At 44.2% G+C, this 24,193-nt stretch overlaps 1 protein-coding gene across 3 annotated transcripts; it reads left to right on the top strand.

The window, feature by feature from the left end:
* Positions 1-5,908: 5,908 nt before the first annotated feature.
* CNR1 (cannabinoid receptor 1) lies at positions 5,909-24,031 on the top strand. 3 transcript variants are annotated; one of them, XM_071741361.1, is made up of 3 exons: positions 5,977-6,158; positions 6,999-7,059; positions 18,859-24,031. In XM_071741361.1, exons 2-3 carry the CDS (start codon positions 7,055-7,057, stop codon positions 20,339-20,341), a joined length of 1,488 nt encoding a protein of 495 aa, XP_071597462.1. In that variant the 5' UTR covers positions 5,977-6,158; positions 6,999-7,054; the 3' UTR covers positions 20,342-24,031. The 3 variants fall into 3 exon arrangements, with proteins under 3 accessions (XP_071597464.1, XP_071597462.1, XP_071597463.1); XM_071741363.1 differs by lacking the exon at positions 6,999-7,059 and having other exon boundaries at positions 5,909-6,158; XM_071741362.1 differs by lacking the exons at positions 5,977-6,158; positions 6,999-7,059 and adding an exon at positions 13,357-13,449.
* The last annotated feature ends 162 nt before the right edge of the window (positions 24,032-24,193 follow it).

Genomic DNA, 24,193 nt, shown 5'->3' on the forward strand with positions numbered 1-24,193 from the left:
GCTTATTTATTTATTTTAAGAACCCACTTTTTTTTTTAATACTTTGCTATGCATATTTACAATGAAAAGATGGTATGTGTCCCTATTATTGCTCTATTGCTTGATGATGAAAAACATGTTAACAAAAGAAAATGCTTTTCAGTCAGCTCATAATGTTCCCTGCTGTTCAACTGGGACTCTAAAGAGTATGGTTTAATGAAAGAAGGTGAGAAGGTGAAAAAAACAACTAATGAGGGTGTTTCTCTGCATTGAAAGTTCACTTAGGAACAGCAGTGATTTATTTTGTGTTAGAAAAATATTAAAAATAAGGTTCAAAAGCAGCATCCCCAAGGCCAAAGAGGCCCATTCTCTCAACAGAGTATATTCATTTTCCTCCCCAACAACCTCTTTTTTCCACCTGGACCAGCATTTGGTGATTTTCATATGGTGGAGAGAAAAGAAGCTCCTGTACCTCAGCCAGCTTTTAGCTCTGAAGGCACATGCAAAAATGCCACAGGAGGTGCTCAAAGCTGCATGCACCACTGATGGAGCAGCTCATGAACCCTTACCTAGACGTGAAGCCACAGATTCAAACTGCAGAAAAACGAGACTCCAAAATCATGATCTTTAAGCTCGTGAGACTATTGTCATTTGCTCCAGAGACTTGCAATGAAGAGTGAGTCAATACCGAGCCACACTGAGCAGAGAACACAGTGCTGAATGGTTCAAAGCACAGAGCCAATTAAAGTCTCTGAAGCCAGAAGGCAGCGATCCGAACGGGAGCATCATGTTGTGGCTTCACACTGAACACAGCAGCTTCTTTCCCTTCTGCTGGAGCTGAGACTTGTGTATCACAGAGAGAGAATGAGAAAGCAAGGAGGAGGACTTCAGCCCAAAGGAACATTTCTAGGAGTCCTTCCCCCAAGCATCAGCAAATGTGTGACAGGCAACAGATGTCAGATAAGCAATTCCCCGCCTCTGAATCTGGGAAAGCCTTTGTTTTAAAGCAGAGGTTTCTCAGTGGCAAGTGCTCACCAACCTTCTGGCTCTTCTTCTTTTCTGTCATCTTTGTCAGGAGTTGGTGGAAGGAACATGATACAGCACAATATCGCTGCCATAAGAGCAAAAGAAAAAACCTTGTTAATACCCTGCAGTGCCACCCACAACAGGATAGGCAAAACATTACAAAAGATGAATATAGCAGCAGAGTAAGCTCAAGTGCATTCTGCCTGGTATGGCTACCAATACCCCTGAGTAGTAAACCAAGAATTTTTTTTAAGTGTATACATTCTTCACTGTGTTACATATCTCTTCTTAATTCATTGAGTTCATAACCTAAATTACATAGAACAGTGGTTAAATTGGTTCATCATTGCTCAACTCCTATTTAAAAGGACAAAGCAAGAAGCTGAAGAGAATCGTATTTGGAGAAATGGATAGCTTCAGGGGATAGTTAATGATGGGATAGAGAGACCTGAATGCTTGCATCACTGGTTTTAATTTGGTCCAGGGGCAGTAGTGACACAAAGTCATTACATTATCAGAGCAGTTCGTTTTCCTGCACAAGATGAGTTGGTGGTCTCGGTCTGTTCCCTTATTGTGTTTTCATTGTTAGTGCCTGCAGGTCACAGACAGGATTATGACTTTGCTGTGAGAAGTGCTCACAAACTACTAGTAAGAGATTGTTCTCACTTTGACGACCTTATAGTTTAAATAGTGGGGAAAGAAAGGAGATAATATGATCCTCATTTTACAGCTGGGGAGCATCAGTCAGGAACAATGAGCAGCAGGATGTGCTAAGCTCCTGGAGCTCTTGCTGAACTCAGTGAAAGTTGTGAGTGTTCAACAGGACTGAAAAAAAGGGGGCAAACATCACACAAAAAGTGAGAAGCAGAATCTGGACTTGGTAGGTCCCAGCTTGCCCTTGCTCATTTGACAGCCTGTGGAGAACACGTAGAAAAGCTGAAAAATCACGTTGCCTCAGAGTACCTGTCTGTGCAGCAACAGCACCTGAACGTGTCAGGTCCTCAGGCTCTGTGGTTTAGGGAGAAAAGGCTAGCACGGGAAATTGTAGAGACTTAAGGTCTTGGTTTTGAACCTTTTCTTTTCCTTGTGCAAAGGATTTTCTCCCCTGGTCCTCAAGATATGCAGAGGCAGAGCTGTATTTATGCTGAAGAGCCTCTGATATTCTGCAGAGATTTTATACCTGTGGAATGGTGGAAGAGCTTGTGTGCACCCATGGTGCTCTTTCCTATCCTAGAAGCAAAGTCACCTAACCTGGACTGATAAAGATGAGCCTTTGGGAGAAGCAGCTACTCTTCTAAAGTAGGAACTGGACGTAAGACAAGATCTTGTCTCTTATTTGGAAACAATTTAAGAAACTGCCAAGTAAACCTTGTGAAAACCAATTTGCCTGCAGGGAGGACAGAGCAGAAGAGTGTTAGAAGCCACTGTACTTCCAGCTGCCTCTTGGAAGATCATTTATGTATGGTTTGACAGTTGTGTTTACTTATGGGTGAAAGGATAAAAGTGAGCAAAACCTCCAAGTTTATATTAGTCAGCAGCAGGACATACTCTTGAAAAGCAGAGAAATCTTGAAAACATCCGTGGAGCTGCAGGGTCTGTAAAGTCAGAAAGCAAGTGATCTTTCTGAGATAACAAGCATCTAAACCGAATGCTTTACAAATTTTTGCTAAATACATCATTAAGTTCACTCATTAGGCAACTCTGATAATCATAAATATATAAATAATATGTTTCATGGATAGAAAACAACTTTCATAAAGTGGCAGACAAAGGTAATTTTTTATGAGAAAAATGAAATACAAGGTTTTGAAAAAAAAATTGACTGACAGGGCAAGAATTGCTGTAATTTGTGATTGGGGAAGAGCATAGGATGAGCTGGATTGTTTCATCTGTTATTCCCTTTCCTCTTCTTCCTGAAATAAGAACTGAAGGAAAACTTCAGTTGCAATAGTACTGGGGGTGGCCACCCTCACATTTTCCTTCAAAGCTCATCGTTGTTATTGAATGGTTTTCTCTGGACTGGCAGCATGGCTTAAAATGAGAGTAAAGACAAGACTGCCACTAGCCCTCCACTATTTTAAGTTTTTTTCAATAATGTACTTTGAAAAGGGAGCCGTCGATGTGTTCTGAAACTCCACCACTGAAAGCCCAGCAAAATTCAGATATTCAAGTTTCCCTGCATTGGGTTTTTAAATTTTGCTCCAAATCAGAATAGAGAAAGTTATCTTGAGAAAGTTCTGGAGAACATTAATGTCAGATCAATGGAAATACATGACTCAACTTAAAATTTTGTATTACTTTGTAATATATAATATATAATGAAATATTTTGAAACCAAAATTCACTTTGAAGGAAGAAATTGAAACATTTAGCTTGGAAATGTCAAAACGAGATGTTCCCACACTGTTGGAACATCCCTCCATCACTTACTCTTTTTTAAATGACATTTTCAGTGCAACCAACACAACTTTGCAAAGCGTTTCAATTTTGACAGGGTAGCGTTTTCCAGTGGAAAGCTGTTCTTTCAGAGGTTTTCCAACCAGCTCCACTACGAACAGGTGTCACAGAATTGCAACAACCTCCCATTTGCCAAATTGCTAAATTAAAAGCTAGATCCTGGAAAAGTGGCTGGGGTCTGCAAGGCATGAGGGGTCACAGGAGGAACGTGACCCAGCGTGAAGAAGTTTGGGAACCTGGTGCTTGAATCACCTCTGGCTACCCAGGCATCTTGTCTCCTGTGGAACTGCTATGCTTGTGGGCTGAACTGGCAGTAGCAACTGTGGGGGATTTTAGGGGGAAAAAAAAAATAATCCTCTGTGTGTGGGCATGGCTACATGCTCAACACTGCAATCTCCCTCACTACCATCCGAGTTTAGAAGAGACAGAAAGAAGGATTACCCTGAGACTGGAGTAACTCCCAGTCCAGGATGGGAATCTTAAGCAAGCCATGAATGTGGAGGTGGAACAAGCAGTTAACACATACCCTTAAATTTTCTCTGTGGTCTGATTTTACTCTGGCTGTGTCCACTGGACATGGATTGCCTCTGCTGAGGGAGTTCATCCCTCCATGAATGAGGAAGCTGGTAGGTTCACACCAAAAGCAAAAGTACTCAGCTCTTCCAAATAATTTTTAAAAAGCCTGAGTCCTCTGAGAAGGAGAACTCAGTACTTTCTGAAATACACAGCCACAGAAAAATACGTTTGATTTACTGCAATGTTAAATAAAGTTCTTTTTACACACCACCACTTCCGAATGACCAAACAGACAGACTGACTAATACCAGAAACTCAAGCTGGGCACAAATAAGTTAGCCTTTTTTTCTTTTCACAGTAATGCCATTTGAAATTATCTCCTTTCTTGTTAATTTAATGATTACCATTGGAAAGAGCCAACGGTGGTAAAAATATAGGCAGTAATTATGATTGTGCAGACTCACTGTGGAACTAGATGCAAGGAAAACACTGGATGGTGAGAATGGGTCCAGAGAACGAGTCCATAATCCTCAGCAGATGCACTTCCTTGGATGGAACCCTGAGATTCTGAGTGTATCAGGCCTTGGTTCCAGAAAACTTCAAGAGGCAGACTCACTGTCAGATGGTGTACACCTGTAAAAAATACAGCCACCCAAAACTGTTAACCCTCACTTGTGAAGAGCTGAGTGCCTTTTTCCCTAAATTAGGAATACGGCATATTCCTCCTCCACGGGTGGATGCAGTAGACAGACCAGTTAACACCTTTAGACACAATGTCAAATGATAAATATTTATCATGTTTCTGTATTAATATGTGTGAAGGCAAATACATATTTATGACACTGCAGAGGCAGAAGCAAGAGGAGCAAAGCCAGCTGGATATTACAGTCCTGAAGAACTGTCTGTTGAACAAAGCCCAGCTTTCTGCCTTTGCTCGTTGCCTGTCCACCTTTGGTGCCATTTCATTCCCCAGAGGTGAGGGATTCCCCAGCACTTCTGCAGGTCACCATGACAGCTGTCATGTAAGTCCCAAAAAACCCCAGGAAAGACTCAAGAATGGTGAGGAAAAGAGAAATAAGCGATGGCAAAACTCCGATGCCTGACATGAAATACTGGCAGAGGGTCAGGGTCTCTAGGGTCACCCTGCCACAGCAGCCGTGACTTAAGGACCAAGGGACACCAACACGGCCAGTCCCCCGGGGGGCACCGGCATCGAGGCCCACGGGTGAGTGTGGGGCCGACCCCCACCTTCCCCACGCCACGCCGGCGACTGCCGTAGGTCGCCTCCTCTGACCCCCGTATGGGGCGGACAGGGCGTGAAGCCACGCCGGGCCCCGCGGCGGGGAGGCGCCGTCCGCCCCCGCGGGCCGGAGGAGGCGCTGCCGTCCACATTGGTTGGAGGCCCCGCGTTCCGCCTCCTCCTGCCCGGCTCCCCTGCGCCCGGCGGAACGCCGCGGCGAAGCGCTGGGCACGACGGGGCTGATCACCATTAATCATCCACGGCCCCACCGCGGGGCGTGGGGCGAACAGCGGTCGGGGGCGCTGGGCATGGCCCGAGCCGGACGGCGCGGTCGGGGTCCGCCCTCCTCCGCCGTTCGCCCGCCCGTCCCCCGCGGTGTCCCCCGGTGTCCCCTTGTCCCTCCCCCGGGGCGAAGTTTGGCCGCCGCCGCCGCCCGTCTCCCTCGGCGCTGCCAGGGCCGGGACAAAAGGCACACTGACACGTGATGGGAGACGGGCTTCATAAATGGGACCGGAGAGGGGCGGAAAGCTGGGGGGGGGACGCGGCGGCGGCGTGTGCCGGAGCCGCGCCGGGCGCCCGGAGGCTCCCGCGCTGCCTCCCCGCGCCGAGGCGGCGGCGGGCGGAGGCGGCGGAGGAGGGCCGGGGGCGGCGGCCTGGGGGGGCGGGCGGCACATGGAGCGGCGGGGCGGCGGAGCCCGGCGCACCGCCTGAGGCGGGCGAGCGAGGGCGGCGGTGGTCGCAGAGGAGGCGCCGAGGGGAGGGAAGGGAAGAAGGGAAGGCAGCCGGGGGAGAAGTCTCCCACCTCCTCCTTCCCTTCGCCGGCACCGCCTCCTCGGCGCTCCCCAGTGCTGGGGTGCCCGGGCGGGGCGGCGCTCCCGCTCCCTGCCGGGGGTCGGCGCGGCCGGAGCAGGCGGGGGACGTGGCCGGTGCCGTGCGGAGGGTAAGGAGGGCGCGGGGCGGGGAGGCGGGAGGGTGCGGCGTTTGCCCCCCCGGCCGGGGGCCAGGGAGCCGCCGCTCCCCTCAAAGTTTGTTGGCGGCGTGGGTAGGAAGGGTGTCCGGGGGCTGACACCGCCTGCCCCGACGGCGGAGCGACCGGAGTGGAGGCGGCTGCCTGCGGGAGTGACCGTCCCCGGGACCCGCTGCTGAGGGGAGCGAGGAAAGCGAGGATCTCGCCCCTGCCCCGGGCACGGCCCCGCGGGCGGCTGGGGAAGAGTTGGAGGTCGCCCGGCGGCCACCCGGGAAAACCCGGTGGCCCGAGGTGCGGTGTTTGCTTTCCTGATCCCGGCCGGAGGAGGAGGGCAGCCCGGCAGCGGGCGGAGGTGCGGGGGGCCGGTGGCCTTATGGTTAACTCGCGTCTATTCTTCTGTGCGCGGAGCGGGCAGCCTCCCAGGTCCCCGCAGGACCTTATCTGACATCGGAGGTTTCTCCTCTTCTTCTGCCCCACCGGTGATTTACAGCGGGTGGGATTCAGCCCCGGTTTTCCTCCGCATGTTCCCTCCCCAAACTCTGCCGATGGGGCTGTAACCGAAATAAAAGGCGGTTCGTGATTTTGTGCGCAATGATGTTCCGCTAAAAGATGTCACTCAGACGTCCAGCACCTTCAGAATATCCCGGTAGGGTTTCTGGTTGTTCGGTTGTTTTGTTTTTGCCTGACGTTCGGAGGTCTTGGGTGGGAAACAGCTGAAAAAGAGTGAGCTTTTTAAACTTCACGCAGTGTTTGTCGTGTGAAATCTTCAGCTGTCGAGAAATAATTCGGAGTAACCAGAGGGTCTTATTTTAGATGGGCATCTTTTTGTCTCAAAGACGTCTGCAAATCTCCATTGAGAACACCCCTGGATGAGGTAGGTGCCAAGCCTTTTTGGTAGGAGAGAGCTCGTTACCGTGTTTTCAGTTTGATTAAGTGAAATGGTGTCAGAAGATGAAGTCCACAGTTTTCCTTCTTTCTCTGAAATTCTCATCAGTGTTATTTTCTGTGTATTTTCATATTCACAGTTTCTGCTTGTTTTCTTTGAGAAGATAAAGGTACATAGATAACACAGAGCCAGTTAGCAAAATACTCCTCCTTGAGTACAAGTTGTTTGTTTATAAGAAATGTAATGGGGCTTTTTGAACCAGTTAAATGTTCCTTCTTTTTTTGTTTTCTTTAGATATTTCGTCTTCTTTTCATTGTTATTGTTCACCTTTTCTTAAAGGAATACAGCATTCTCTGCTGGGGGTGGCATTGCTGTTCACATGTACCAAGATTATGCAAAGGATCAGAGTGATATTTAATATGATATTTAATAACAAAATAAGAAACATTGCAAAAATTACTTGGGCGTGATTAATTCTTTTTTTATGACACCTTATATCAACTATCAGTATGGATTTTCTCTTCCTAAGAAAGGAGAAAAAGCCTATGACTATTATAGGAGTATTTATTATGCAGGCAGAGTTTATTAAATCAGCCGCAAAAGAAACGAACGCAACATCTTCGAACAGTTTAGAAGATGAATGTGTAATTCCTGATTTGCTTGAGGTTAAAATTAGTTTTGTAGCAACGAGGAGCAGCATTGCTTTATTATCTGTTGGTCTTTGGCATGAGAGGCAGAACCATTTGAATAAAAACATTTTAAAGCAGAATTGATAAAAGCAGTAATTGTTTGACTGAGCCAGCAGGCATCTATTGCCAGGGGGGAAAAAAAGTTGTCCAGGTAAAGAAATTATCTGTATTTGCTGTCAGTTTGCCTTAGTGACCATTGGATAACACCTAAACCCACAGTAATCAAATAAAATACCGACAAAACTCAAGGTGAAGGAGGAAGCAGGTTATACTATTGTGAGGAGTCTTTGGGTGCCTTTGATCCTGACTGTTGTCTGGTGAATTATGTTAGCTCAGTTGCATAAAAGACCCCATTATGGCTTTCATGCTCTTTTGAAGGAATGGCAGGTCTCAGCCAATGTAAGCTTTTCTCCCCCTTTTCTCTGTTCACAGGTTTCTGATTGGGCACCTAAAGTTTACAAATTAAATTATATTTTTATTGTTTAAAAGTAATTTCTGGCTTTCAGCCTTTAATGTGGCCATCCCAAAATGCTTGCAGACTGTCATCCCACTGGGAATTTTGTTTCTCAAAGTGTTACGCACTAAAGAGGGAGAGCTGGGATGGCTTTCATTTCTATTGTGCAGAGGTAGGTGAGGAGATGAAGAGGCAAAGGAGAACCCAAACCCTTATATTCACTTAATATTATCCAGTAATTTTACAAATATGTTGCCATTCCTGGTTCTGCAGGTCTCATGCACTCCTCTCACTAGTGTTCCTCTCACTAGTTCTTCTACTTCTGCGTGTTTTAAAAGAAATTCCTGTAACTTCTCTGATGTAAACTTTGTGACCTCTCTCTAGCAGTGCTGTCAGCTACCTAGGCATCTGCAGAATTCATTTTTCTCAACAGTGACAGCTCTTCATTTCTTTGCAGATGTCTATATTGGCTTTATCCGAGACTCCTGAAAGAGTAAATTATTTTAGATGTGTCTCACTGCAATTTCCCAAATAGTTCAAGCTATATAAAATGACCAATGTTCCACAAAACCTCTCACTGACCATTTAAATGAGATTTTGGAGATTTTTCTCTTCTTTAGCAGCAAATTCACACAGTCTGCTGCTGATTTAAAATATGTACTGCGGGAGACCCTAGTACTGGGACTTGGCCAAGTTCAAAGCAGCTGTGCAGATGGACACAGAAGACAGAAGGCGGAGGGAAATAGACCCTTTTAATCATAACAAGGCTGCTCTTGTTTTGCTATCTATAGTAGAAATGCATGCCAGTCCCTTGTACTTAAAAGCAAGCTTGCAAGTGTGCCAGAATAGACAGCAGCAGCATTTGTTATTAATGCAAAGTTAAAAATGTGTCAACCTGTCTTCTTAGTTCTGGTCTTTACATCTCCATTTCTACACTGTCGCTGTAGTGCTGCAAAAAGGGCACATCCAGTTGCTGTCAGTGGGATAAGAATTTCCTCCCCCAGAACTCAGGTTCTTTGAAAGTGCGTGGCTTCGTTAATGATTGCTGAAACCAGCCACGACCTGTCCTTTTGAAATGGTTATAATGACTTATAAATCAATTTCTCGTTAGAAAGAACTTTTTTTTCTTCTTCTTCTTTTTCCCGAAGGTGCCATTGTTGCCCATGAAAAATGATTGGGTTTGCAACATAAGGTTGGAGCACATTTTATTCTGCCATTTGTGCCTTATGCAGGGGTATTATGGTGAGGAACACACCAAGCCTGGTTCTGCCTGTCTTCATTAGGAACATCCTTTTTTGATCAAGTTACCTAATTACAATATCCTAATTACAGATAAAATAGGTGTCTCACTACTGTGTGTGTTAATACGTTACTCATTATACTTTGGCTGGTGGAAGTGGGTGGTTTTATTCATTTCAGTTGTTGTTGTCTCTGAGTAGATCAAGGCTAGATGGCATCAAATTATATCTCATCCTGTGTTAACCTGTTTCATGGAAGTTCTATATTCTTCCTACGAAAGGCATGCTTACTCACTGCAAAGTACTGAGAAGGAGAAGTTCCATAGGGAGTACCATCAGTTCCCTTCATGTCCTTGTTGGAGTAATTTTCATATTTCTGCATTTTAGGAAACCTTTCCAAGTTTGTGCTTAGGAGCTTGGGGGGCTCCCACCCTCCCACTGCAGTGAATATGTGAAATATGCTCTTAGAAATCGTGTTTAGCCAATTCTGCCTCTGTTCAAAACAATGAAGCACTAGGGTCCAGACTATGCACGTACCTGGAAAATGATGTGGAATGGGTTTGGAGTGTGTATACAGGTACCTGTGTGTATATATACTTGCAAAATAATTGTTACAGAATCTCTGTGATAGATGTACTCATTTTAGATTCTTGCTTTTCCTCAGGAAGACTGCGGACTGGGGAATTCACTCAGCACTCATCTTGCCTTAATTTTTCTACCTACACTTCTAGCTTGTCTGCTTGTCCTCCTGCTCCAGGAATTTGAGTTTCCACATGAGAAACACTACTGCAGAGTTTGTTAGAATTTGCATAGTTGCTCCTCTAGGCATATCTATGTATTTGTGTATGTCTTATCTGTAACTTTATGCATAGAAGTATATATATACATACATATACATATACACACACACACACACACACACACATACAAATAAAAAGTCATAACTCATCCCTCAGGATCTTTGAACCATTTCTCCAAATCTGATGTGATATTGGTTGGAATCTCTCTGCAATTTGTTGAACTGGCTACTTCTATATCAGATTCTACTGTAGTTCTTTCTCATGTCTCATCTTTACTCCCTCTCTCCTTTTTTTTTAAAAAAAAAAAGCATCTGCATATTTCGAAGACATGCACCATTGCCAAGCAATCTGGTGTAGTGGCTTAATATGCTGGCAAATAATTTCACAAGTTGTTTGTGTGTGTGAAGGCAGTATATTTGAATATCATTATATTCTGAATGTAGCTGTGAAGAGAGTTATCTGAGCTTATTTAAATTTTGTGAAAGGCCAGGCAGCTCCAGAAATGAAAGAATGTTTTACATTTTTTAATTGGAGTGCTTATTTTCATCCTTGGCTAATGCTGATGGCGTGGGACATCACATTTACCAAAAGCCTTTCTGTCCTAGCTCATGAGCACTGCCAATACTTCGTGGCCTGATAACAATTTTCGGGAGCATTAGACTCCTGAGGGCTGAGGAAGAAGGAATGTTGCTTTGCAATGTGTTGCTGACCATCTGTGCACTAACTTTCTGTCACTGCCTGTAAACCCCTCTTCCCTTTTCCTCTTTTGGTGTGTTTATCTGCTGTATGGGTCATTTAGTGGCTTCATTTGAGCTCTCTGTCTTCCTTTCCACCTCTGAGGTCTGTGTCCTGTCCTTTGTTTTCCTTAAGCAGTTTTATTTTTATTGATGTCCCTGCCCAGTTTTGCTCAACTGATCACTCCCGAGTGTCCCCAGCTTGGTCCCATGTGTCCGTGCATACAGCGCTGTCTTTTTCTGTGACCTTACTGAGGATGAGAGCCCTTTGCTCCTTCCTTCTTTTGCCTTTTGAATACAGATCAGAATTGGACTTTGAAAAGAGCAAGTCATTGCCTGCAGAGCAGTGAGTCTGTTCTTTCTTTACGGGGAGATCTGAAAGTCCCACTAGGTCGATCCTTCACTTTATGGAGGTGACTCTGAAGTTCCCATAGCTTGGAAGAGGAGAGAGGCTTTCTCTCATGAATTGTCTCCCTCACATGATCAGCTTTCCCCAAGCCAGCTGCAAAAGCAATTCTTCTCTTTCCCTAAAATGTGCATCCCCTGCCTCCCTGGGCTCCTTCCACTTGGGTCTTCCTGTCTTTCACCACTTTGCTCTTATCTCACCTCAAGACATTTTATTCCCTGTGTGAGGACAGTCATTCTGTCTCCTCCCAGTGCCTTTCATACCAGTCACTTAACCCACATTACCTTTGCTCTCACCATCTCCTTGCTCTGTCACAGGCTTTGATTAAAACTTGTTAGAGCCACAGCTTGTTGCGGGGGAAGGAGGAGTCAGACATTCACTCTGCAGTTTATGAGAGTTCTCCCTGGAGCCTGATGTTTTGCTACCTTAGTCTTTTAATAAAGTTCACTAATACTTCTGCTGCAACAAATTCTTAACCTTTTTTGTTTTGTTCTAACTATTACATGAAAGCTATTTTCTTGGAGTGCTTCTCTCTGTTTGTTTTTTTTTCCTAATAAATATGTTTTTCCCTCAGTTTCATCTTCATGCTTCTGGGAACCTTTAGCATTTAGCATCCAGTGGTGCCTGGGTCTTTTATGTTCTTCTCTGCTCTTTCAAATGACTTCTCTCCCTTCAACTACACGATATGTGCTAAGCTGCTGTCTCTTCTAGGTACTTCCAGGAGATTGAGTGTTCAGCCCCAATCTCTTTTGCATTTGACCGGGCTTCTCTGTCTCCATTTAACATTTATGTCAGTTCTGCTTAGAAGTAATAAGTGCCTGCACCTTTTGGCATTAGGAAATTACTAGAAAAGAGGCAGGAAATTAAGCAATTTTTGTTGCAATATTTATATCGAAGATAAACCCTTCTGTGAAAAAGTTTGAGAGTATAAAATTCCCCAGTTCAATGACCTCTCTTCCATTTTCTTTAAATTATATATACCACAGCATTTTATTAATCTTGTGTTACTTGTTGATTCTGCTCTAGTGGGAAATGTGTCCTTAAACTGGAGCTGATTTTAAGCAAATACCAGCTCTCTCTTGCTTCTCCGTTTCCCTCTCATCTGAGCTTTTCATACTTCAGCAAGCATCTTCATCCTCTCCCAAAGTGCTGCCTTTAAATGAAATTAAGATGTGTAAAGTAAACTTTGAAAGATGTTAAAAGCCCACGTTCACGATGTCTTCTTTGTTGCTTTAAGAGAGCCACCTCCTCTCCCTTCTCTCCAAAGTCAGGCACATCAGGCAGCTGTAGTTTCCCATTAACATGACCCTTACAGCCCCTTTGCTGGTTTGTGTCTTCAGTATTCATCTTGCCTCCGGCTTGGTAGGAAATGTGTGTGTGTGAGGGGTTGTATTTTAAAAGCTGAGGTGTTTCAAGTGAACTCGGGAGCTTTGGGGATTTTCCAGAGGCAGACGGGGCAGCTGCCCCCGCTCCTTCCCCTATTGCAGGGTGGGATGTGGGAGGCACATCCTTGGCTCCCTGAATTCAGAGAAAGGGCTTCATGCTAAGCCTCTCACCTGCCAGGTGTGCACCCTGGTGCTTTGATTTCCTGCTGTTTGACTCTGGATCCAACATGAAACAACTCGAGCAGTTTGGAGACGGGCAGCAGAGCTGAGAGGCTGCCAGCAGGTTCACCTGGCTTGCAGAGGAGCAAAAGTTTGGCTACTTTGCCTGTAGCAAACAGAGCAGGATTTCAGCCTCACTTTTGAACCCATCTGATCCTGACAAGCACATGCCCTGGCTTGTTGAAAGATTAAGACACCAGCCCCTTTTCCTCTGTGCCTGCAAGTCACCTGTGGTAAAACTGGGACACACATCTCACCAACAAAACTCTAGAGGGAAGAAATAATGTTCTTTCTTGTAAAAACATTGTTGGTTGGTGATTAATGTTCTGTTTTCCCCATTGTTTTGGTTTTGCTGTTCAGATTGTCAGCTTCTGGATGCTGAGTGCTGTCAGGTAGGGGCAGTTTGCCCTCAAATTAGAGCAATCCAGCCCCTATCCTGCTAGTGTGCAAAGGGTATGTTAATTAACATAACTAACCACGTAGCTGTGGTTCCTTGCTAATTAAGACTCAAAGATACCATCATGTTACATAAGAACAAAATTTGTTTCAGTACTTGCACGCCCTAGTTTACCCCGTAGCTGATAGTGCCTTGCTGTAACTAGAAGGTAGCATCCCTGGTTTGCTCCTCTCGTGCCCATGCTCCTTCCCTACTCCTCAAACATTAGAAAATTCACAGAAGCAAATGCAAGTTTTCCTGAATTAGCAGTGACAGCATATTTGCCATTTATAGTCTAGGAGTAGCACAGTGTTGGAGATGAAGTTGTAAAACAGTAAATAGGATAGGGGTAACATTGCTTTCACATTCTCACCAGAGTGGTTTTTTTTCCTTGCTTGGTGTTACTGAGTCTTAGAGTGCCATTTCTCAGCCTGCATATTTCTTTCTCCAAGGCTTAGAAACCTTGGTCTGTCCTCGAGGCAGTATTGTTTGTAGCCATATGGGATAAGGTAATTATTAGCCATATAAATTTTCATTTTATAGGACAGTTCTAATTCCTGGAGGCCAACAGTTACTATGGTAGAGCTCATTTCTCTCACACTTTTTCAGCCGACTGCACACAAGTATAAATTACTGCAGTTTATCCTGTGTTGGTACTTTGTGAACCTGGTTTGGTAGGAGTCCCAGTGTACTGGGTACTATGCAAACTTATTGGAAGATAAAGCCCTCTGAAACAAGCCTTACAACATGAAAGCAGGGGGAATTAATTTACATATTTTTGTGCAGTCAGAAGCTATGTTTCATTTATACCTGTCCACTCCCCTGTTCTTAATTAACTGTGGGTATCATAGAAGAAATGTATAGACCAGGAGATCAAAATATTTTCTAAAAGAGAAGCTAGAAAGGTTTGATTGCAGATTTCCCTTTCTTGTGTTGATTCTTTTTCTTGCCACGTCAACATTTTTGCAGTTATCAGTAGCATAATTGTATTGCTCATAATTACTTCCTGAGGAAGAAGGCAAATATTCACTGTTTCTATTCAGGCTATTACAATTGCTCTATCAATCACCCTGATTTGAAAATTATAATAAATTAAGCCCTTTCTTTAGACAATGATAAAAACTTTCCCAACCTCCCTCTCCCCCAGAATGGAAGGGAGAACATAGCATTTTAATGAAGAGATGTTCGTGCTCCCTAAGTAAACCAGTCCTCTGGGCCAACAAGAAGTCCAGGGGAAGTACAATTCTCCCTGTTGCTCAAGATGAGTTACCAGCCTTTTAGGTATTACATATTTCATATTTTACCCAATGGGTCTTTGTACTCCAAGAAGCATCCAAGCTTCTTTTAAGGCCATCTGTAACCATACAGTGGAGGGCAGTAGTAAGACTTGCCCTCTCAACTCTTAACTAATTCTTTTGCTTGGAGGGCAGAGCCTTACAAACTCGTGTCTTCAACTTTCATCTGATGTTTTAACACCTCCTATGTCTGAACCACACTAAAGCAGGCTAAAAGAAAAGAGCCAGAGGAAGTTAAATCCAGGTCTCTGCAGTCAGTAAAGCAGAGTGCTTGTACAAGCCACTCCATCTAGTGGCAGTCACTTTGCAGAGCTGGTCTGGCCATGCCCATCAATAGCCACTGGCTGATGGGAGAAAAATCCAGAGTGGTGTTCAGCTGGGGGTTTTCTGGTTTTGGTCTTCAAGATAAAAGATGTGTGTTGCTTTTGTCTATTCTTTAATCCTTACCTGTAATCATAGATCATTACTTACTGTGAGTTGCTACACGTAGTCATGGAAATACACTTAGAATTTTAAGTGCTGGCATCAGGATGGGCTCTTCCTCATCTTTCATCAATGTTTAGTTCTTTTTAAAGCCATTTTAAAATGACTGTGGTAGTATAGCTCCTTCAAAGTAGGGACAAAACTGAGAGATTTACAGACTCAAAGGCTCTGTTGGAAGAGCAGCTTTTGGCAGGGCAGGAGGGGCTCCTCAGCTCCCACCTTGCCCCCAAGGTGACCTTGGTGCAGCACATGGAGGTCACCTCAGCCCTGTCCAGAGAGGAGGGATCTGTGCAGGGGACCCTTGTCCACTAGGGAGTCAATTAAAAGGCTCCTGGAGTATTTAATGTAGAGATGTTAATGGCTCTCAAGCAATACAAGTTTGAGTTGTGTTGATGCCAACTGCAAAAAGTGATGTGGCCACGTGGAGCATGGTGTCCTGCTCTTCTGGGCAGTGTCTCCTCTCTGCTCCAGGTTTGGACAGAAGAGTTCAGAGCCCAAATTTGCGTGACATTGGCACATCCACCTAACTAAACAAAAAGACCAGAAACCAAACCACTACCCCCACATGATCGGCTCTTCAGTCCGTGTCAAATCATGCAACATCTGTGACCTGGACTCTCCTGAGAACATTGGTGCCAAAGGTCTGGTCTTGGTTGCACTGTTTAGCCATGGAAAAACTTTGCTGATCACTTCAGCACATTTCAGTTGTCTAACTTAAAACGGGCCAAGCTTGTATCTAAATTAAAATAAACGAAATCTCAGTAAAGTGCAGTTCCAGATGAGGCGAATGGCTTTTTTACTGCAACTTTAATAAAAATCAACTACTACTTCAATAGGTGCATGCACATATACTGCTAGAAATTTCCAATTATGATATTCCCAGCAGCAAACAAAAACAAAATTAATGTCAGCTGCATCCCCTGAAGCCTAAACTACATCACTAATGAACTCCCAAGGACTCTCAGAGAAAACTCTCTTTGCAGAGACAATAAGGTGGAAATTACTGTAATAATCTCAACGTAAAAATACAGAGGGAGAAAAAAAATCATTGAAATTCAAAGTAAGACTTGCCTCTCCTGATCCCATTAACTATGTTGTTAGCATAGCATATGCATGCATAGTCATATTGCCACATAACTCGCTGCCACCTTCAGAAGAGCACGGAGGAATTTGTGTTCTTTCATTTGTATTTCAAACAAAGGTAAGGGTTGAAGGGTGACTTGCACCTTATTCTGAGGAGGTCTGTACTTAACATGACTCCAGCAGGGACCAGCTACCTCATAACAACTTGTTTGTCTGTCTAGCAGAAGTGCTCTGTTGCATATAATTTTTTTAAGCTTTGCTCAAACAATCTTCTCAACATGGGGCTTTGTCTTTAATCATTAAAATGGTTGTCTTTTTGTCTCAGGAATAAGCTGGAGTAACAGCCATCTTTACATGTTTATAATACTACTTGATTTATTTAATATTTCTGGGTAGTTTTCAAGTGAATGACACGTTCTTTGCTTCTGGTTCTAAATTGCTGCTATAATGCCAAGTTTAAAGTTGCCAGACTTCACCCACTGCAGGGATTTGTCAGTTGTCAGCAGGGTCATCTTTGCAACCTGTAACATCTGCAAATTCTATTAGGAACAGTTGTAAAAGCACCTTGTGGATGAAAAGTACATTACATATTAGATTATTGTTATTCATTTTTAATATGTGCTTCAGTGACATTTCTCTCTCTCACTGCTCAGACCCTCAAAATTAAATTCCTTCCTGTTGTCTGGCCATCTAATTACCTTGTTACAACTGCAAAAGCTGACACAACAAGGGTTTGTGATGTGTGATAGACTATCCCAGAGGTTGTTTATACTCATCCTTGTTTGCAGCACTGGAGTTGCAGTGTCCTCTGGAGATCTAAGTTTCTATAATTCCTTTAACACTCAGTGTCCAGACCCACTGAATCAAGTGAAAACTTTAATGAACTGTGGACAAACTATCTGAGTATTCAGGTACCATGTGTAAGTGCAGCATAAATATCAGCCAGATGATCTCTGCTTCTTGTGGAAATGCTCATGATATCTTCTGATTGTAAGGAAAACCGAGTTGTGGTACCTACTGTGCAGGTCTCCTCTGCAGGAGCTGAGGTGATCAGTGCTCAGGGTTTTGGCAGATTATCTCCCATGGCCTTTCATAGCTGTTTCAGATGTAAAGTGAAGAGGTTAAGTCAGTACAAGCCTGTATATGGCACCTGGAATTTCTTGGGTGTCACATACAATTTCCTCCATTCTAAAAGTATGAAAAAGCTTGCTTTTGCTCCTGTTGCTGGTGTTATCATCAAGATGTCCCTTAGCAGATGCAGAATATCTGCAGCGATTATTCTGTTTCTTACTTGCATTCGGACCACTCTCAGCCACCCTGGTGTTTGGAGGATAAAACAGATGTCCAGTGAATATTACTTGGGCAAAGTTAGGTAAAGGAGCATAGCATAAGAAGAGCTGTAAGATCTGTCATACTTGTTGATGCATGTGGGATGCTCGGATGCTGGTGAGGGTACCCTTGACCAGGTGTTGCACCCTACAACCAATCACCTTCCATGAGCAAAGGGTGGGCATGATGAGACTTGGAGACCACTGGCTACCTGGAGACCTTCTGCTGGGGTCCTGATTTCTGAGTGGACAGAATGTTCTTGAGAGTGTCCCCAGTGGAATGAGTTACACTTCTGTGCATCTCGCATCCATGGATCTGTGCTTCCTGGACCCTTTTGCTTGGAGTTGTGTCCAGAACTGCACTCTGACCCAAACTTGGTGCTATGTTTTTCTGGGCAAGAGTGAACTGTTCTGATTGAGGCTTCTGATCCACACAGAATGGATCCCTGATGCATTTACTGACTTGGCAGTGCTGGTCACCTTTTCTGAATCTGAATCTGAATCTGAATCTGAATCTGAATCTGTGTTACAACCATGGAGTTCAGACATCCTAGTTTCCTTGGTATGTTTAGCAGAAAGAAGGAATAGAGTAATGAAGCTGTATCTATCCCTATATTTGTAGATGAAACACCTTGCTAATAAATTTTCTATAACACATTCAGCAAATTGCTGTAGCAGGGTAATGTGAATATCCAGGCAGACTGGGTGAACTGGGAAGCTTAGCGTGCATGGCTCTTTCACTGTTCCCTCTCTGTTATCAGGTTTCCAAAACCCTTGGTGCTGTTTAAAAGAAAAACAATGAAGGTGATGACTCATTTTAATGTTTCTCCTGCAGTGGCATTTGGTATTATCCAAATGAAGCAAGCCTGAGGAATATTGGTCTTCAAGGTACTTTGCCATCAGAAGCCAAGTCCACATCTAGAGAAAAATATCTTTCTGGTAGTGTCTCAGAACGTTTTGATGAGAAATGAAAATTACTTTCCTGTGGAATACTTAGTTCCCTGTGCCTCCAATTTTTGCATCGCTTCTTAGTGTAAATCCGTTCTAGGGAAATCCAGGTGATTTCTTTCTGAACCTTTCTTTTTTTTGACTCGCCCTGATTCCCACAGATGGCAAAGGCTCGATGTGCACTTAATGTAACAGAAAGGTCGATTTGGTTTGACACAATTCAACTAAGTTGTTTGTGAAGTTTGTCTCCCTGTTTATGTTAACGCTGTCTGATCTCTTCCCCTTCTAGGAATACCTCTGATGCACTTTTCCCTCTCCCAAGTCTCTCTGAAACCAACAAGCCCGGGGTTATGAAGTCAGTCCTAGATGGCCTCGCAGATACAACTTTCCGCACAATCACGACAGATCTCCTTTACGTGGGCTCCAACGATATCCAGTACGAAGACATGAAGGGCGACATGGCATCCAAGCTGGGGTACTATCCCCAGAAGTTTCCTCTCTCTTCCTTCAGGGGTGATCCTTTCCAAGAAAAAATGACTGCAGGAGATGATCCCCTGTTGAGCATTATTCCCTCAGATCAGGTCAACATCACCGAGTTTTACAACAAGTCCCTGTCCACATTTAAGGATAATGAGGAGAACATACAGTGTGGGGAGAACTTCATGGATATGGAGTGCTTTATGATCCTGAACCCCAGCCAGCAGCTGGCCATCGCTGTGCTGTCCCTCACCCTGGGCACCTTCACGGTCCTAGAGAACCTCCTCGTCCTGTGCGTCATCCTCCACTCCCGCAGCCTCCGGTGTAGACCCTCCTACCATTTCATCGGCAGCCTGGCCGTGGCCGACCTCCTGGGCAGCGTGATTTTTGTCTACAGTTTTGTGGATTTCCATGTTTTCCACCGGAAGGACAGCCCCAACGTCTTCTTGTTCAAACTGGGGGGAGTTACAGCCTCCTTCACCGCCTCCGTAGGTAGCCTTTTCCTCACGGCAATAGACAGGTACATCTCCATACACAGGCCTCTAGCTTACAAAAGGATTGTTACCCGACCAAAGGCTGTCGTAGCGTTTTGTGTGATGTGGACCATCGCTATCGTCATAGCCGTCCTGCCTCTGCTTGGCTGGAACTGCAAAAAGCTCAACTCCGTTTGTTCGGACATATTCCCTCTCATCGACGAGACGTACCTGATGTTCTGGATCGGGGTCACCAGCGTCCTTTTGCTGTTCATTGTCTATGCCTACATGTACATACTGTGGAAGGCCCACAGCCACGCTGTGCGCATGATTCAGCGGGGCACGCAGAAAAGCATAATCATTCAGTCCACGGAGGATGGTAAGGTACAGATCACTAGGCCCGATCAAACTCGTATGGACATCAGGTTAGCCAAAACCTTGGTCCTTATCCTAGTCGTTTTAATCATATGCTGGGGCCCTCTCCTCGCCATCATGGTGTACGACGTCTTTGGGAAAATGAACAAGCTCGTCAAGACTATCTTTGCCTTCTGTAGCATGCTCTGTTTGCTGAATTCCACAGTGAATCCCATCATCTACGCTCTGAGGAGCAAGGACTTGCGACACGCCTTCCGCAGCATGTTCCCCACCTGCGAAGGGACCGCGCAGCCCCTGGACAACAGCATGGAGTCTGACTGCCAGCACAAACACGCCAACAACGCGGGGAACGTGCACAGGGCTGCCGAGAGCTGCATTAAGAGCACAGTTAAGATTGCCAAAGTTACCATGTCTGTCTCCACGGACACGACTGCCGAAGCGTTGTAAGTCAGAGACTTCTCAGCGTTGTGAGAAAAGGAGTTAGTTTAAAAAAAAAAAAAAAAAAACCAACAAAAAACCAACAACAAACAAACCAAACCCATGGCTTAACGTGTTTGTGCCCTCCTGTAATTTTTTTTTTATTTTTTTTATTTTGTCATTGTAAGCTGATGATTGTGTTAAAAGCATTTCCATCAGCCGGTTCTTCGGGTTTTACAAGAAGGGGTTCAAGCTAAATTTTCAAAGGTTTGGGTTTTTTTTCTCAAAAAGTGTTTACTGAATAGTAGTAAGTTTCCTGAAAGAGCACAGAGAAAATACCAGGTTCGTGATGCTTCCCTTTGGGGGTATGAAGAAAAATTGTGAAACCTAATTGAGACCTAATGCATCCTAACCAATATCATAAATAAGACAAAAATCCTTGTAATCATGCTGTTCATTTCAATGTGAAGTATATTTCATGTCTGTAAGTAATAGGAGTTTTTGATTTTTTCCAAAAGCGGCAGTGCTGAGTTTTAGAAGTTTTGTAAAACGTGTCGTGTCCCGTGAATTGTATGCTGTTTTATTGTGTGTTCTTGATATTTGTCTGATTAAACAAAGTGATAAGGTAGACTTCCGTGGAAATAATGTGAACTGTGATATGTAAACCCCATTGAAAACACTTAGTGTATTTGAAGAATTCCTATGAGCTATTTTGGAAATTTTACACTTTTGGTGGTCTTCTGTGGACTTAGAGGAGAGGCTTTGTGTTCTACTAAAGTTATTTCCCCACTGCCTTTTACTTTCACATGCATACGAGAGTAACAGCAACAGAGGAATAGAGGAGGAAAGTGAGCGAGGAATGCACTGGTTCAGACTTTTAAATACCACTGCGTTTATACAGAAGGACATTGATGGTTGTACAGACGACTGCCCTCCTCTTGGGCATTATGTGAATATGAACACTGAAAAGTGAAGGTCCTGGATATTGCCTCCTTTAACCAGCAACTGGTTTTAAGCCACGTGCTGGTGCCGGACCGCTGAAGACAGCATGTGTCAGACTCAGTGTGCGATGTTATCACTGTGCAGTCGATGTATACTTGAAGTGTGTCACATTCCTGTATCCCAGGTTTAAGCAGATTCAGAACCTGGGATGCCAAACTCCTGTCTTCGCTAAAAGAGGAGGAAATACTGTCAGACTTAGACATTTTCTTATTGTGTGAGCGTGTATATAAATAAATATCTGTGTGTGTACGTGTGTGTGTGTGCGTGTGTGTGTGTAAGTATACTAATCAGTGTGAGTCATGGTAGCATAACTAAGATAGGACACTTTGACCAAATGTAAACTGTATTTCTTGTTGCACGCTTTGCACATGAATTCTGTTTCTAAAATTGAGTTCTTCCAACTGATTACTGATGAAAGTACCGTACTAAGAACATCCTGATCCACTCTGAGAGGTGTGTTGACGTGCTAGAGAAAGCAACCTTGTACTTGAGAATAAGGGGAAACAAAAGAGGCAGAGCACAGCATGAGCCTGCACTGACAACTGCAGTGGCTGTTGTTGGTGTTCCTGAAAATCGAGAAAGTCAGAAATAAATGGTAATTTGTTTTAAGGCCGTCATATTCAAATCTGATGATTGTTTGAAATGAGTTGAGTCTCACTGTGAAGCCAGGATACAAGGTTTGACACCATCAGCTTGGAGAAAGAAGTTAGAAGGAAAATGTTGACTTTGTTCTGTGGTGGCATTGTTTCTGCAGCCTGGGACTTTCACAAGGAGTGTTTTCCTGGATAGTCTGTGAGGCGGCAATATTCTGTAATGCTGGTCTGAATCAGAAGGTCTGGGGTCCTCTTCTCTGCTGCCTTGTTTTTTTGGACTATTTTCTCACCCTTCTTCTGGCTGACTTCTGCCAAAATAGCTGCAGAAGGTGGCTCAGCCCCTTAGCTGCCAGATGCTTGCTGCAAGAGGGGTGGTGGCTCCTTCCATGGCATCAGGCGAGTGGAGCCAAACCCGTTCTGCCCTGACACCCATCCTCAGGGTGACATCAGGAGAGAGAGGGGCAGCAGCCCAGGTTCTCTGGTCACCGTGGTGTCCCCGTGTTGTTTCTGAAACCTCGGTGCAGGCCGGAGCAGCCAGTAGCACAGCCTGGCCCATTTTCAGCCAGGGGCTCTGTGGGACAGAGGTGGCTCCAAGGGGGCAGGGGGAGCACGTGTTAAAAGATCTCATCAGCGGAGGTGCTGAACAGTAGCTGGAAGACACAGGGGTACTTTTCCTCCTCCCCTTCTGGTTCCTTGGGTGGTAGGACAGGGCACCATGCTCTGGAAGGGGCCGTGGCAGTCAGCTGGAACTGGCAGATTGCAGAGGATTCCCAAAAGAGTTACAAGTCCTCGTCCTGAAAGATCTGTCTTGTACCGAGGCCTAGTCCATCCTAAAGGGGTTCTCTTGAAGGAGGGGAGGAAAGCCCACTTGAAATGTAGAGGTATTTTAAGAGCCATTTTTGAAACTGTCTTCTTGGGAATTAAATGCAGACTTCGTGGATCTTTGTTGTACATTCAAGTTCTAAATTTTACGCGATAAATCATGGGACAATGGGGCTGTCTTGGCACTTAACTTGGTGCTTACCAATATAATAAGAAATAGCATCCTGTGAAACGTTACCGTCTATCATCAGTATCTTCATTTGCATAATGAGTTTTTCTAAAGCTCTGGGAACTGTGTCGGTTCACTTAGAACCATTTATTAAAGAGGTGGCAACGATTTCCCTACACATTGCACTCCAAGTAGAACTACTCTCTCATTAGAAAAACCTGCTGCCATTCCAGGAGAAGCTGTGTTTAAACTTCAGCTTTAGGTATTCCTAATTTGCCGTTGCCTACCTTCACTTAGTGATAGCACAGCCAAACGATACTGTGTTCCACAGCCACCCACACCATCATCATCCACCAACCAACAATAGTTGCAGTTAAGTATATGTACCAGTTCCAAGTGTCACGTATCTACTGAGAAACCATCTGTGTCACGTGTGCAGAGTTAGATTCTCAACAGTCTAAGTGTATATCTGGATAATACTATCTCCTCAATGCTGTGCAATCACTATCCACATCTTGCACTGGCCTTTCAATGACAATTTTAGTGTGTCTGTTGTGAGATAGACAGCGCATTTTACCTGCTGTTATTGGGCTGAATGTATGTAAATAAGTGGAAAAAAAAATGTCATCTGTACAAGCAGTGGCCTAAAAAGTCTGTAATTGTAGACTAGGACAATTGTTGATATTGCTGTGACATCTCAAATACTACCTTTGAATAAACTGTTTACAGGGTCTCTTGGGATGCTGTTTCGTAGTGAAAGGAAAATCTTTCCTTGTGATAATATGAGGTAAAGAAATTGAATTACCTGAGCTTTTTATTTCCAGTGTTTCAAAGTGGAGAACATAACTCTTTATTGTCTGTAAATCTAACATTATTACTTCCTCTTAGAAGAATATTGTATCATTAGATGTTTGTTTGAGCTGGTAACATCCTTGCAACTGCTGCAATATTTTTCATTAGCAACCTGTATAATAGTTTGTACACAAGTACTGTTCAGATTGTCATGAAAAGTAGCTTTGACCATTTACCTACCAGTAGCAGAATAGTATTTCTGTAAGATTTCCAGTGTATTCCTACCACATCATACTTTATTTCTAGAATGTAATTAAACTGTTATTTATTCAAGGAGAAAAAGTATTCCTCTACTTTTTTGCCTTTTCCAAATTTTGAGATAACTGAGGAAGCCACGTGATGATGCTGCCTCATCCCACAATCTGGTGCTCTACGTTTTGTTTATAAGTTTGTCTGTCAGATTCTGAAACAACTACTTAAACAACTTGACAACACGTTGTCAGG

The sequence above is a fragment of the Heliangelus exortis genome, chromosome 3 (assembly GCF_036169615.1).
Source record: "Heliangelus exortis chromosome 3, bHelExo1.hap1, whole genome shotgun sequence".
NCBI lineage: Eukaryota > Metazoa > Chordata > Aves > Apodiformes > Trochilidae > Heliangelus > Heliangelus exortis.